The sequence below is a fragment of the Castanea sativa genome, chromosome 12 (assembly GCF_040712315.1).
Source record: "Castanea sativa cultivar Marrone di Chiusa Pesio chromosome 12, ASM4071231v1".
NCBI lineage: Eukaryota > Viridiplantae > Streptophyta > Magnoliopsida > Fagales > Fagaceae > Castanea > Castanea sativa.
In genome coordinates, this window is record NC_134024.1 from 30,703,949 (window position 1) to 30,720,188 (window position 16,240).

Genomic DNA, 16,240 nt, shown 5'->3' on the forward strand with positions numbered 1-16,240 from the left:
TTGGATGGGAAAGAGATGCTTTGCCTAATTAACATGGATAGACTCTGAAAATACCACATTTAGAGAGAGAGAAAAAAAAAACTTGCTTGGTTTAAAACCCGAAAGGGCGGCCTAGGCAAAAGTTATGGCAAAAGAACCCTACTAAATTAAAAACCTAAAAGGGCAATCTAGGAAAAGTTAGGGGAAAAAACCATGGACATGGTGAAAATTCCCGAAGGGACGTCGTGGGAAAAATAACATGTCAAAGGTAAAAGAAAAGAAAAAGAATAAATACAAAGGAATGAGAGGACAATAAGCAAAGATAATAAAAAAGTGATTCGCTTATTGTTCCAATTAAAAGGTAACATGATTGTTTTCATAGGGGATTTGGAACATTCCAATCCTTTATTAAATTCAAAAACAAAAACATGAGAATCATAAAGTGCAGAAAAGTAAAATATGGGGCATATCAAGGTGGTCACTCAACCCTCCTTACTTTCTTCCTAGTCTTCATGTAAGCTTTCTCATCTCTCAGAATCCACTTCATGACATCTTCCAACCATTGCTTGTACCTCACAGTGGGATAGATGTATCAAGGAGGAGCAATACCTCTAGTCACCCTAAGACGTGGCCAAGCCTCACAAAGCCTACCCAAGATCCTATTGGTAAACACCTTGATGTGGAAGGCACCTTCATTATTGGGAGCTCCCTAATGCTCTTTGAATTTCCTTGAGATATGACAAGTGGAGTCGTAGGAGCAGCAACAAAGTCTAACTAAAGGCACAAAATAGTCCTTGCAGCAACTGTGAACCATGCTTGAGATATGCCACCACTCCATGACCCATTGAATGTCGATCTCTTTGATGTGACCCATAAGCTCCATGTACGCCTCAAAGCTCATGTCATCTTGATGAAGCTGGCGGTCCCTAAAATGCCTAGGGAGGTATGTGTTGGGGGGTACGGTGGGAGGTTGAAGTAACTAAAGCATCTCCTGTAGCCATATCTGAAGGAAAAAAAAAAAAGGAGGAAAAAAAAAGAGGGAAAAAAGAGAAAAAAGCAAAAAAGAAAAGAGAGCATGAGTGAAAAAAAAAATTATATAAATAATGATGAAAGATGATATAAGGTGCCTTGATGGGTTAAAAACCGAAAGACAATCCATGCAAAATTAGAGGAATCCCACTAGGTTGAGAACCTAGAAAAAAGTTAGGGATTATACCTGAAGAAGAAGAGGATTTCCTGCAAAGAAGCTTGCTTCCTTCCTATGAAAGGCATCCAAACCATTGAAGGTTTCCGCCAAAATTAAGCCCACCAAGTTACCTCTCTTTAGCTCATAAACCACTGTGCACATCTAGAGGTCCACACAATATGACCTTTGGACTAAGAAGTACCTTGCAAAAACACATAACCAAAAGGCATGAAGAAAGTATGAATGTGGCCTCTTACCCACGGGAAGGGCCGAGCTGAAAAAGTGTGCAAAAACCAAGCTAAGGTTGATCTTGCCAATGACACACCACCTATTTGCCGTAGCAAGAGGAACGCCTAACACAACTTGCAACAAAGAGGGGAGATCCCCACCCATGGTAGGGAAGATGAGATCGTTAATCTCCGGTTCACCCAAGATTGCACCAAATTCTTCGATCATGGGGCATAGTTCTACTCCATTGAAGTGAAAAACATGCCAAGTAGGGACCCAATAGTTGGCAGCAACATAAAGAAAAGGCCTATCCACCCTTATTTGATGGTACGGAAAGACACAAGAAAAACCATGGGGGCGATTGAATCCTTGAAATCAGGACCAAGCCTCCTAATCCAACTGAGACATCGAGTGGAGAGTTTCTGCCATTAAAGGACCTTAGAAAGGTGCTCTCTAAGTTAAAAAATACATTAGTGAGGGTTTTGTGACCCAAAAGGCTACATTTATACTTAATTAATGCGGTTAGGATTTCCTTTGATTTGTGGCCCACGTACGCAAGGTTAAACCTGCGTACTCGAAGTCAAAACTGAGTACGCAGGTCCATCCCTATGTATGCACAAAGCTTGGCAAAAACTCATTCTCCCCTGTTTTAAGCATGGCTTTTCCACTCCAAGGTATTCCTAGGGTTCCTACAACCTAAAGGATCATTCAGGGCATATTTCAAGCATAAGATTTCAAGCATCAAAGAAGCAATGTTGTATAGAAACAAACAATTAACTGTATATCTTATAAATTAAGTACTAGTCCAAATTAAAAAAAAATAGAAAAGATAGATGTGTTTTGTATGCCTATGTGTCTTGACTGCAAGTAATCAATGGTGTCACCCTTTCCTTGGTTGGTAGCTAGGAGTCGCCTCTGAATCACCACCACCACCACCTTCCGAGTAGGCCACCCCTCTAGGACCATAAAAGCTCCTTGAATAATTGGTCACCTCCAGCTTGAGATTCCCAGCCAGCTATACCAAATCCTCATGCTTTTAGATGGTAGGCTGCAATTCAAAGAAAGAAGGGTTGGTGACCCAAAAAGAGAGAGAGAGAGAGAGAGAGAGAGAGAGAGATAGCGAGAAGAAAAAAGAACAAAGGGGAAAGAAGAACACCGCCAGGGTGTTTAGAGGAAAAGGGTAGCCTGTAACTTTGGGATGGCGGCAGACTCCCGAGCAAAGCCATCTGGGCCGTAAGCATAAACCGTCCAAGGGAGATGTGGGGGTTAATGGGCTCATCAACAGCAAGCTCCTCCTGCTATAGTTTTCCACCATTAGAAGCCATGACAAATAAGGTAAAGGAAAAGGAAAAGAAGAAGAAGGAGCCACCTGGCATAGGGACACCACTCCCCTACGAGTTGTACTTAGCATCAGTTATGGAGTATGGGGTAAGCATGAACTCTGGAGGATCCATCAGAATATGTGGGTCATCCTTACCTACCAGTTGACATCATACCCTCTTTGCCAAGTAGAGTACCCTCAAGCCCATTCCTTCGAAGGGCTGGGTAATCTCTAAAGTAATGATGGTAGTAGCTTCCAAATCCAAAGAAGTAGGAAGGGGCTAGCCGACCCATAGAGTCCAGTTGACCTAGAATAATACAAGGTTAGAAGAAGGGTATCCTAAGGGAAATGCATGAAGAAACATGAAAACTAAAACTCTTAAACTTACCTCATTCGAAGTTAACCCTGCAAGGTGGGCCCTTACTCGAGGAAACTCCCTCAAATTTAGATCGGCACTCAGAGTTATGAGGCCATACCTAATAATCCACCACTGCAAAAGGAAGTACAAGCCACGGGTTAGATATAAGATGACAGTTTGCAAGAACTAAGCTATAAATGAAAATACAAGAGATGGAAAGAGAACTAACCTCAAGGAGCTTCCAAGGCCCCACAAGCTATCGCAAGGTGCCCCAGCTAAGAGTGTCGAGGGTAGAGTAAAGATAGGCAAGATATGCCTGCCCCCATTTGGCCTTCCGTGCATCTGCAAAGTCTTGAAGGAGGGTCAGCCACCTTAAGGACACCGTTTAGCCACCAGAAGTGAAGAGATAAACTCCTAACAAGTGTAGAAGAAAGGTCCTAGCCATCCGGACACGCTCCTCCATAGTCCTTTGTGGGAAAAGCATGTAATTTGACACCAATTCAAAGTAGAGGATGGTCTCGGTGGAATACTTCCTCCCCAACATGTCAAGACCCAGTTGGATTCCTAAAATGCCATCTGGATTAATGATTTCCCCTTCGAAGTTAAGGTCGGTCATGTGTTAGAAGTCATAAGGAGTCATCATCATCTCTTGCTCAACAATATGGAAGGTATGAGTAGTATCCCACCACCTCTCAATGAAACATTGCACCAAGGTAGCACTTGCGAACCTTTCTGATAGAAGGCCAATGATAGGCTTGAAGCCCGCTTCCTGGATGTAAGCCCTAGTTTTAGGAATGAGGAGGTTATACCACTCCACCATCTTGTTAGTGCTTCCCCTACTAGCATAAGAGGATAAGGACTACAAAAGAAGAAGATAACATTATATTCTTTCATTGCCATTATTGTACCACTTATTATGCAAATTATAGGAAAATTACTTAACATGGTTACTTTTATTGGTGGCTACTGTAGGTTAAGTGGGAGCCATATGTAGATGAATTGAGCCGCCTTCCTCCTAGTTTTCGCATCAATGAAAGTAATGTGTGGAGGTCAAAAATTCCACTTATATTTTTTTGGCTTATAGAGTTCCACCTACCTGATCGTGTCCTTCAAAAATTTGGGCTAAAGCAGGAACAATCCGAACATGAATACCGATTGCGAATTGCATAAAATAGATGCAAGAGGCAAGGTAGAAAAAAATTGGAGGGTGGAACATGTAGTCATATTCAGAAATGGAATGATCGTTTTGAGTACGTCTGTCATGCAGACAGGATAAGAGAGTTGATGTCACGTCATCATCCATATATGGGGTGGTATCGTGGAAGTCATCTCTCCCAATCATCTCTTCATACTCATCTCTACCATGATCAACATCGCCTTCGTCTTCCCCCCCCCCTAGAGATTGAATACATTCCTGTTGATAACTAGATCCGCCAACCTCCATTGGAGTTGGTGTCTCGTGACATGGTAGTGTATAACCCCCAATTTTGGTGCATGAATTAAGAGTTGGATGACCATCAACATGTAATAATTGTAATTCTTCCCATCCACCACCCTCCAAAGTTGTTTGTTGTACATCTTCACCGCCGACTTTTGTACAAGGCTCCACACGCATATACAACTCAGCAGCTTTTAATTGGGTCATAGAGTTTATTCTGTCAAACATAATCTTAACATGCTTCTCACAATTTATTTCAATAGGCATGAAGACAATGCAATTACTGAAAACTGCATGTGGAGTGCAATATATAATTGTTATGTCAAAGAACCGATGGTCCAAACTAATCTCCTGCTGTTTTTTTAGCTAAATAATCTCTAACCTTTTACCAAGCCCTTCACACATCACTCCATGAATCACATCATTGCGGGCCTCCCCACCATAATATAGATATAAATTAATTGAACTCATTACAAGCCTATTCAAAGTCAAATGAGTTTACTAAAAAAGTTAGTGACAAGTATAACACTTTTATCCGATATGAACTATAAAGTATTGTCTCCAAGCAAATATAAACATTAAAGATAACATTGTATGGTCCACCAACCACTTATAAACAATTGAATTTTTATTATCTCCAAGAAAATATAAAATATAACATTTATTATCTCCAAGCAAATTTTTATTAACCAAGCAAATATAAAATATTGTCTCCAGGCAAATATAAACATTTGAATTTTTATATGGTCACTAACTTTTTAAAATTAAAATTGGTTACACCTTACAAATAACAACACATTGCAAAGAATAACTACATATTTCCCATACAAATTACAAATAACAACCCATCACAAAGAAAAACCCATTATACATTGCAAAGAACAAATAACAACCCAGTATAAATACAAAAAACAAAACATTACAAAGATCAAATAACACATGACCCATAAATACTATAAAAGTGGTATGTGTATATATATCTACCTCAAAAAGCTTATATTAATGAGGTTCAACCAAAATTTTTTTTGAGGTTTAGATATTTATCTACAAATTGAAGAAGGAAGCTTTTGATTTTGTATAATGATCAATGCAGGTTGCAGGATGTGAAGACAAAGAGTTTGGGTGATGTCTGTGAGTTGTATATAAAATTGAGTTAGTTATAAAACTGAGAGTGTTGGTGGGGCAGGTGTTGTAATTAATTGGAACACGAGTTTCATTCAAAAAAAATTTACCCTTGGAACTCGAGTTTAGTAAACTCAAGTTTCATTTGGATAAAATTTTTAACAGCCTATAATTTTAGTTTAGCAAACTCAAGTTCCATGTATATTTTTTTTTTAATTTACGTTAAACGACTAAACCAATTGGAACTCGAGTTTACTAAACTTGATTTTGGGTTGGAAACTCAAGTTCTAGAAGCAGCCTACTTAACTAATTAACTTCAGCCGCATGCTATGCACCTAAAATTTTTCTTAAAAAGTACTATTCAGCAAATTTTGCCTCAAATAGGCCCTTAACTATCTAAATTATGGATGTCAACTGTCAACCTCTCTACTTTGCATGTCAACATCAGCTCTATTTTTGCAATAAAATGGCAAAGCTTTTGGGTATTCGATCAAAGCTTAAGAAAATGGCTAACCCTCCCCACTTGCATATTAACTTGCCAACCCTCCAGCATCACCATAACATTGGAGTCCTATTCAGTTTGGTTTGCATAAGCTCTACAATTAAAACATAAAAATGACTTGAATATATGAAATCCAATCAAATCACACTAGCAGATCCATCATGGGTCCTCAATATTTAAGAAAAAGAAAATCACAACTTAATGTGATTGCAAGATTTCCGCCAAAAAAGAAAAGAAAAGAGAGAGAGATTGCAAGATAGATGAAATATTTTTACCAAACGTGTAAGAACCGTGATATCCTACTAGAATTTGTATGTACAACAGTGCCATGGCAGCCACTGTTGCACGGTTAAGGTAGAGTTGAATAATGTACAACAACTTCTGAAAATGAAAGGGCAGTATCTGCCTATTTTTCTATAATGCTACAACAATTTGTGAGAACATATGAGGCAGTAAATTGCTTAAACGTGAAGTTCTCTTTCTCAAGGCAATACACAGCACTTCAAGTCATCCACAATTCATAACTTTCTGAGCAGAGCACTGCTAAGATGGATAACACCATCTAGTCCAGTAAAGCACGTTAAGTCTCTACACTAAACTCATTATCATCCTCAGGATTCTCAGGTGAGACTGTTTCTGGAAAGAGTTCTTCATCAGGATACATCTTCTGAAATAGCTACCAAAGTACCAGAACCACCACCAAATTCTAGTCAGTAAGTCAACACGTGAAAATAAGCATGACCTGTGCCTCAATAGATTAGACCTATGACTTGACAACTGACAGAGAAAGATAGAGACCGATCATTAAAAAATTATCTATGAAAGAAATAGTGATCTGGTTATTCAATCATTCTGTTTCATATTTCCTCCTGAACAATTGTTGCATGGGAGATGACCCAAAACAGAGTAGTTTATGCTAGGAAGTAAGATATAGTGATGTGGATGTTAGAATTATGTGCCCTCAAAAACAATTCTATGTATTTTTATTTGATAATAAAATTTTATTTTCACATTCATAATTTTTTATAGGTATATTTCATTGTTTAAATGTGGCATGTGATGTCACCTCTGTAGAAAAATCATGTGAATGGTTAAGGAACCAAAGACAGGGAGTAATGATTTTTCATAGATTATTAAATTGTTCTAGGCTAAGGATATTAATTGAATATTACCACTGAAGCCTACACTTGTTGTGCCGCTATATGATAGGATGATTTACTCCATCATTGAGGTAGTGACTTTAAGCAAACAAGTGGGTGTAATGTAACAAGTACATGTACTGAATTGGATCTGATCAAGAACACCTTATGGAGTGATCACTGTTAATTAAAAGGTTGTTCTATCACAATTTTTCTATTGTCCTCAAACATGAGAGGTTTGTGTATATTTATTTACTATGCACATAACTTTGACAGTGTCAACTGGTGATGCTAATTTTTTAAAGGCTATATACAAACACGTTGGGTTATGTGTATATTGGGCAAAATATGTAAATGCTCAACAATAAATCCACCAGTCTCCAAAGAAGATAGTATATTCAGTTGATTTTCATACTGAAGTTGGACTCAAAACAAAACCGGCCGGTGACATTTTTTCAAAAATGTTTTTCCATATATATATAATATTGTATATATATATTTAAAGAGTTTTTTCAAAGATATTTTGGAGTCCAATAGAAATTATGAAATCAAGAAATTAAGGGTTACATAAGCTAGGGACATGACAGTGATATTAATCCAGTCCTAGTGGCTTGTGGGAATATAGTGTGGTGGAAGGGCATAGATACAAAATTGTAAGTAAGGGGACCTCATTTGTATTTCTCTAATCTTCAGGGGTCAATTGCATTGTGTTGATGGACATTATTGCAATCTATAGAAGTTCAAATATTTTCTTGATATGGTTGAGAAAATTAAGGAATAATTTTGAAAGAGTTTCAAGATAAGTCAATAACATTCAAAAAGTTATTGATTAATCCTACAGCTGAAGATTAGGATCTCTAAGGATCCCACGTCCAATCTCTCTCTTGGGTTTTTAGAAGTCTTAAATAAGAAATAAGAGATTAATATATATATTACGTTAGTGGCTGGCCATCAAAAAAACCACTGAGTGATACTGCAGTCTTTTGAAAACCTAAAAAGAAATAAAGAGAGAGACGTGAATACCTTGGGAGGCAACACGCTTGGGTTGCTAAGAGAGGTACGCAATTTTGTTTTGTTTAAAATCTATGGTTATGTGGTACAACGATCTTAAATGAAAATATAAAATTTTGTTTTATATTGCTTCCGCAAAACTAATAGTGGTATCAGAGCGAACCACACTTAATCATGGATTTTGAATTGTTATTTATATCAGTATGTGTGCCAAGATTTATTTCCTATATTTCGTGATTGATATATGTGATATGTTAATTGTTTTTATTTATTCTGTGAAGTGGAGAACAACAAAAAATCTGTGCCGTGATTGATATATGTGATATGTTGATTGTTTGGTTCCGATTCGTTTTCCGTATTCTTGATTACATTGACAAATATGTTTTATGAAGTCGCATGTCTCTTGCATCTACTCTTGAGCTGTGCGCTGTAGTGCCATTATTGCTTTATAGATTGTCTATTATGGTTTCATGTATATGTGATTATTTGTGTAACCCATGTTGATATGTTTTAGTTCTTTGACTCACCTTTTTATGTTAATAAAATCTTGAGTATTTTCGAATTGAGGTGTTGAATCTCAATTAGTGGGAGTTGTATCAGATACATAAAGAATAATATTTAAATAGTCCCAGTAGTATTATATATATTAAGTGCTAAGTAGGATTATTTTACAGAATAATTCCTATGGCCCTCCATTGTTGGTGAATAAAGGTTCTATTAAATTAAAATTTTGTCGAAGCCAAAAGGATAGACTTAATTTTGGTTTGGTAGTTCTTCTTGTTTACTTCTTGGGAAGACAGGTGTTTGTATGACTAGTGGGAGTGTGGCTAAAATAGCAACATGATCATACTAGTACATATATCTCACTGAGATAATGGTTTGCACTTAACCAAATAAACATGACCACTAAAATAGTGTAAACCATGTTTGATTTGGAGGCCAAAAGTAAATCGGGAGTCATAGATAATTAATAAAATTAGAAACATGAGATGAAATTGTGATGAATAGTATCTATTTGCCTTTATATGGTGTGCACGGTATATTTCAAAAGAAATTATTGGAGCATGCAAGGTAAGGGTTCCCGATGTCCACTTCAAATTATTTATGAATATAATTGTTATATTCTGTTCTGGGAATCTATGATATTTTGTTCTTGTGGGAGGTACCATTAGTTATTCAAAAACCTGAATCTGATGGATATATGTATGTGAAAATATTATTTTGCAGATTCATTATGACCAATTTTAATCCCTTAGCTAAGATTTTGGATGAAAATCGATTGTCTGGACCAAACTATGTAGATTGGAAAAGGAACTTAATCATTGTTCTCACTGCTGATAAGATAGCTCATGTCCTTAATACTGAGGCACCAGAACTTGCTTTAGCTGATGCCACTGAGGAGCAGAGAGCTGCATTTAATAAGTGGCATGAGGCTGATGAAATGGCTAAATGCTACATATTGGCCTCTATGACCAATGTGTTGCAAAAACAATGCCAAGGTCTAGTTACAGCACAAGATATGATGATGCACCTCAAAGAGATGTTTGGAGAACAAAGCAGAATTGCACGACAAACTGCTATGAAAAATCTCATGTCCACCAAAATGGTGGAAGGAACTCCAGTTCGGGAACATGTCCTGAAGATGATTTCTTTCATCAACGAACTGGATATGCTTGGTGCAGAAATTGATAGTGAGACCCAAGTTGATGCAATCCTAGCATCTTTACCTGATTCTTTTAATCAGTTTATCATGAACTATAACATGAATAAGATGGTAGTGACATTGTCAGAGCTGCTCAATATGTTGAAAGCAGCTGAGGATCTCATCAAGAAAGAAAAGCCTACTGTAATGTTGGCTGAAAAATCTGATTCTTCTCTTAAGTTGAAGCCTAAGGGTAAGAACTTTAAGAGAAAAGGGTCTCAGTCATTCAATAAGGCTCAAGGTGACAAAGTGAATAAGGACACTGAGAAAAAGAAAGCAAAAGGAAATTGTTTCCACTGCGGTAAGCCTGGTCATTGGAAGAGAAACTGTCGCCATTATTTGGCTTCTCTGAAGAATGACAAACCTGCAGAAGGTATGCCTAACTTGCTCATTATTGAAACAAATTTAATGGATGGTCCATTTAATTCTTGGTGTGTGGATTCTGGTACAATCTCACACATTTGCAATATGTTGTAGGGGTTCAAGGAGACCCGAAGGCTAAATGAAGGGGAGGTGATCCTAAGGATGGGGACTGGTGCAACTGTTGCAGCCACTACCATTGGAACTTTTTATTTAGAATTATCTTCTAGTAGAACTCTTGTCTTAGAAGATTGCTTATATGTGCCAGAAGTGCGAAGAAATTTAATTTCAGTTTCAAAACTTGGTTGTTCAGGATATTCATTTCTTTTTACTTCTAAACTTCTTGTTAAGTTTAATAATAAATTTGTAACTTCTGGCATTTTACAAGGTGGTCTTTATTTTTTGAGTTCTATTGATAATTCTATTAATTGTGTTGAGAATGATATTGCTGCCAGTGTATTATCTCTTAAAAGAAAAAGAGATGTTAATCCTACCTATTTGTGGCACTTAAGGCTTGGTCATATCAATATTGACCGAATCAATAGATTGGTAAGGGATGGGCCATTGAATCTTTTGAAGGTAGAGCCTTATCCAATTTGTGAGCCTTGCTTACAAGAAAAAATGACCAAAAGTCCCTTTACAGGAAAGGGAGCTAGAGCCACTGATGTATTAGGATTAATACACACTGATGTTTGTGGTCCTATAAATCACATGGCAAGAGGTGGTTTCCATTACTTCATTACTTTTATTGACGATTATTCTAGGTATGGTTATTTGTACCTAATGAAACATAAATCTGAATCCTTTGAAAAGTTCAAAGAATTTCCTAATGAGGTTGAGAAACAAGCTGGAAAATGCATAAAAGTTCTTCGCTCTGATAGAGGAGGAGAATACCTCTTGGATCAATTTAAGGAATATCTAAAAGAAAATGGGATTATTTCCCAATTAACTCCCCCTGCCACACCTCAACATAATGGTGTAGCTGAAAGAAGAAATAGAACCTTATTAGATATGGTTCGTTCTATTATGAGCATGTCAGAGTTGCCAATTTCATTTTGGGGTTATGCTTTGGAGACTGCTATTTATTTATTAAATAGAGTCCCTACCAAATCAGTTCCTAATACCCCATATGAGTTATGGACTGGTAAGAAACCAAGTCTAAATCACTTAAAGATATGGGGTTGTCCAACACATGTTAGAAAGTCTAATATGGATAAGCTAGGACTAAGGAGTGATAGATGTTTATTTGTTGGCTATCCCAAGATGTCTACTGGTTTCTATTTTTACAATCCTAGTGAGCAAAAAGTTTTTGTGAGCAGGAATGCAATTTTTCTTGAGAAAGATTATAGCTTAAATGAAAGTAGAGCAAAAGTTTCTCTTGATGAACAAACTAATAACCCAATGGCTGAGTTGAATGAGAATAATGAAGAGCAAGTAATAGTGCCTACTGAACCAAGCAAAATACAAGAGACTCGACGTAGTAAAAGAACTATCAGGCCTCCAGTTAGACTCACTTTGTTAAATGAGATTTATCTAATGGAGTCAAAGGAGCATGATAATGATCCTTTTACTTATCAAGAAGCAATGACTGATAAGGACGTTGAGAATTGGAAAAGGGCCATGGAATCAGAGATGGACTCAATGTATATCAACCAGGTCTAGACCTTAGTAGACAAACCAGAAGGTATTAAGCCTATTGGTTGTAAATGGGTCTACAAAAGGAAGATAGGACCTAATGGTAAGGTGGAGACCTATAAAGCTAGGCTAGTGGCAAAAGGGTATAATCAAAAGGCTGGAATTGATTATGAGAAAACCTTTTCGCCAGTAGCCATGCTAAAGTCCATAAGGATTCTATTGTCAATTGCTGCACATTATGATTACGAGATATGGCAAATGGATGTTAAAACAGCTTTCTTGAATGGACACATTCAAGAAGAAATTTTTATGGACCAGCCAGAAGGTTTCATATCTCATGGTCAAAAATCAAAAGTGTGCAAGTTGATGAGATCTATATACGGCCTAAAGCAAGCATCACGCAGTTGGAACATCTGTTTTGATGAGGCAATCAAATCGTTTGGTTTCTCACAAAATATGGATGAACCTTGTGTTTACAAAAAGGCTAGTGGGAGCACTATTACATTTTTAGTTCTTTATGTAGATGACATACTACTCATTGGCAATGATGTAGGAGCAATGTCATCTATAAAAGTATGGTTATCTAGTCACTTTGCAATGAAAGATCTTGGTGAAGCGTCCTATATACTCGGAATCAAATTGTTTAGAGACCGAAAGAAAAGGTTATTGGGACTTTCACAGGTCAATTATATTGACAAGATATTGGCTAGGTTTAGCATGCAAGATTCCAAGAAAGGTTTTTCACCTTTTAGACATGGAATTCATCTCTCTAATCAAATGTGTCCTAAAACACAAGAAGAGAGAGAGAAGATGAGAAATTGTCCTTATGCTTCAGCTGTAGGAAGTCTCAAGTACGCAATGCTTTGCACTAGGCCAGACATTTGTTATGCAGTGAGCATTGTGAGTAGATATCAATCCAATCCAGGTTTGAACATTGGACAGCAATGAAACATATCCTTAAATATTTAAATAGGACCAAACATTATTTCTTGGTGTTTGGTGGTGAGGATCTGACCGTTCAAGGGTATACAAATTCAGCTTTTCAATCTGATATTGATGATAGAAGATCAATTTCTGGATTTGTGTACACTCTTGGCAAGGGAGCAATAAGTTGGAGAAGTTGCAAGCAAGATACTACTGCAAACTCTATTACAGAATCAGAGTATATAGTTGCAAGTGAAGCTGCAAAGGCAGCTGTGTGGATTCACAAGTTCATTCAAGAACTTGAAGTTGTTCTTTCTATTGAGTCACCCATTACTATCTATTGTAACAATAGTGGGGCTGTTGCAAATGCAGTAGAACCAAGGGCTCATCAAAGGACAAAGCATATTGCACGTAAATATCACTTGATACATGATATCATACATAGAGGTGATGTAACTATAACAAAGATTGCCTCTGCCAATAATGTTGCAGATCCACTCATAAAGGCATTGATTCAAAAAGTGTTTGAGAAACATCTAGAAGCAATGGGTATTAAATACATGTATGATTAGTTTTGAGTGCAAGTGGGAGATTGTTAGAATTATGTGCCCTCAAAAACAATACTTTGCATTTTTATCTGATAATAAAATTATATTTTTACGTGCATAATTTTTTATTGGTATATTTCATTGTTTAAATGTGGCATGTGATGTCACCTCTGTAGAAAAATCATGTGAATGGTTAAGGAACCAAAGACAGGGAGTAATGATTTTTCATAGATTATTAAATTGTTCTAGGCTATGGATATTAATTGAATATTACCACTGAAGCCTACACTTGTTGGGCTGCTATATGATAGGATGATTTACTCCATCATTGAGGTAGTGACTTTAAGCAAACAAGTGGGTGTAATGTAACAAGTACATGCACTGAATTGGATTTGATCAAGAACACCTTATGGAGTGATCACTGTTAATTAAAAGGTTGTTCTATCACAATTTTTCTATTGTCCTCAAACATGAGAGGTTTGTGTATATTTATTTACTATGCACATAACTTTGACAGTGTCAACTGGTGATGCTAATTTTTTAAAGGCTATATACAGACATGTTGGGTTATGTGTGTATTGGGTAATATATGTAAATGCTCAACAATGAATCCACCAGTCTCCAAAGAAGATAGTATATTTAGTTGATTTTCATACTGAAGTTGGACTCAAAACAAAACCAGCCGGTGACATTTTTTCAAAAATGTTTTTCCATATATATATATATATATATATAATATTGTATATATATATATTTAAAGAGTTTTTTCAAAGATATTTTGGAGTCCAATAGAAATTATGAAATCAAGAAATTAAGGGTTACATAAGCTAAGGACATGACAGTGATATTAATCCAGTCCTAGTGGCTTGTGGGAATATAGTGTGGTGGAAGGGCATAGATACAAAATTGTAAGTAAGGGGACCTCATTTGTATTTCTCTAATCTTCAGGGGTCAATTGCATTGTGTTAATGGACATTATTGCAATCTGTAGAAGTTCAAATATTTTCTTGATATGGTTGAGAAAATTAAGGAATAATTTTGAAAGAGTTTCAAGATAAGTCAATAACATTCAAAAAGTTATTGATTAATCCTACAGCTGAAGATTAGGATCCCTAAGGATCCCACGTCCAATCTCTCTCTTGGGTTTTTAGAAGTCTTAAATAAGAAATAAGAGATTAATATATATATTACGTTAGTGGTTGGCCATCAAAAAAACCACTGAGTGATACTACAGTCTTCTGAAAACCTAAAAAGAAATAGAGAGAGAGACGTGAATACCTTGGGAGGCAACACGCTTGGGTTGCTAAGAGAGGTACGCAATTTTGTTTTGTTTAAAATCTATGGTTATGTGGTACAACGATCTTAAATGAAAATATAAAATTTTGTTTTATATTGCTTCCGCAAAACTAACAGTGGAGAAGTACCACAATTCATACACAGTGAAACGAAACATTGAACTTTATGAAGGTTTAGCAAAAGATGAAATACCTTCAAAGCTGCATCCAAAATATTATTGTAATTGAAATTTCCATCTGGCATCGCAGTGGAGTTGATAGATTCAAATTGATCCTGGAATCAACATAAAATTCTTATCAGATACCAACACATGTCAACCATAATGCTACTCAAACAAATCACACATCCGTTTGCTGGGTATCACGAAGAATGTCCACATATAAGAACTCTGAAGGGTACTCAGACCAACAAGGGTTATGTCTTATCCAATAGGTCACCTATCCACATGTTTAGTTTTCTGTTACATTGGGAAAATTACACAAGCACTGATTCTTGCACCCACAATCTCACAATCCATCTCATACTTGTGAGGGGAGTAAGTGCCATTCAAGCTAGGGCTCATTGGCTATCCTATTCCTATCCACTTTATGCAGCATCCTCCCAAAGGGTAATCAAAAAGAGAGTTTCAAACTAATTTGGGGTTTGGGATTTTTTTTTTTTTAAATTGTGGAGGGGGGCAAAAGAAGAGCACTTTCAGTGTACAATTATAACATCATAATAGTACAAAATAGTCTAAAAATGGAAAAGTTCTGATGAGAAGATCACCATGGTAAGCTCCTGAATATACAATGCTTTCCAGAGTACAGTGGGCTTTACTTCTGCTGAATTTTCACTGTAAACAGTTGTACTACTTTCAGAATGTGAGGACTTGGGTAGTGTGAGAATAGAATCCATGGCAGCATTCAGTGACTTTATCCCTTGGTTGGCATCGTGACACAAAGTACAAAAGTATAATACAAACCTGAAAGGGAGAAGGGAACAATACCAAACGCATTTCAGGAAGGTAATGGGGACTAAGGGAATCCACATAAAATGCTAGTCACATGACATGGTAAAAAAGGAGTCAATAACCACCATCAATAATATAGCCACTTTATAGCACACAGGTCTCTACAATTAGCACCAAGAATCTAACATCACAACAAATAACAACCTTTTTAAAATTAAAACAATGTAAAAATTGACATTCTTTCTAATTACATATCAATTTCACACAACCATCAACATCTTCAGACAGGAGAACATGTTAGATATTTCTCCCATTGTAATTTTTTTATGCTGCTTCGTGCTTATTTTCACAAAGTAGTCTCATTTCAATATTATTATTTTTACCTATCAAAAAATAAAATAAACCTTCATTCAATGCTCACTTGCAAAATCAGGATCCCATCAAAAATTAATTTAACTAGCAAACTGATTGTCTATCTTACATATGTGCAACAGAATCAAATTCTTTTAAGCAACAGATGACAACATTAAGAATGTAACAAA

At 36.5% G+C, this 16,240-nt stretch overlaps 1 protein-coding gene across 6 annotated transcripts in view; it reads right to left on the reverse strand.

Annotated features, from left to right (window-relative positions):
* Window positions 1-345: 345 nt before the first annotated feature.
* The window catches only part of LOC142619777 (rab escort protein 1-like), a 31,300-nt gene continuing 15,405 nt past the window's right edge, over window positions 346-16,240 (reverse strand). The window contains exons 7-14 of one of the 6 annotated variants that reach the window (XR_012841568.1): window positions 15,515-15,710; window positions 14,942-15,022; window positions 3,302-3,931; window positions 3,103-3,204; window positions 2,763-3,021; window positions 2,586-2,688; window positions 1,196-2,441; window positions 346-982 (exon numbers count right to left, since the gene is read on the reverse strand). Coding sequence is in view for 2 of the 6 variants with exons in the window: in XM_075793054.1 (XP_075649169.1) it covers window positions 6,723-6,911; window positions 14,942-15,022; window positions 15,515-15,710 (466 nt within the window). In the remaining 4 variants the exon portion in view is untranslated. Of the gene's footprint in view, window positions 983-1,195; window positions 2,692-2,762; window positions 3,022-3,102; window positions 3,205-3,301; window positions 3,932-5,664; window positions 6,912-14,941; window positions 15,023-15,514; window positions 15,711-16,240 lie in introns of those variants that run through there. The other 5 variants (XR_012841567.1, XR_012841569.1, XM_075793054.1 and 2 more) reach the window with 5 other exon arrangements.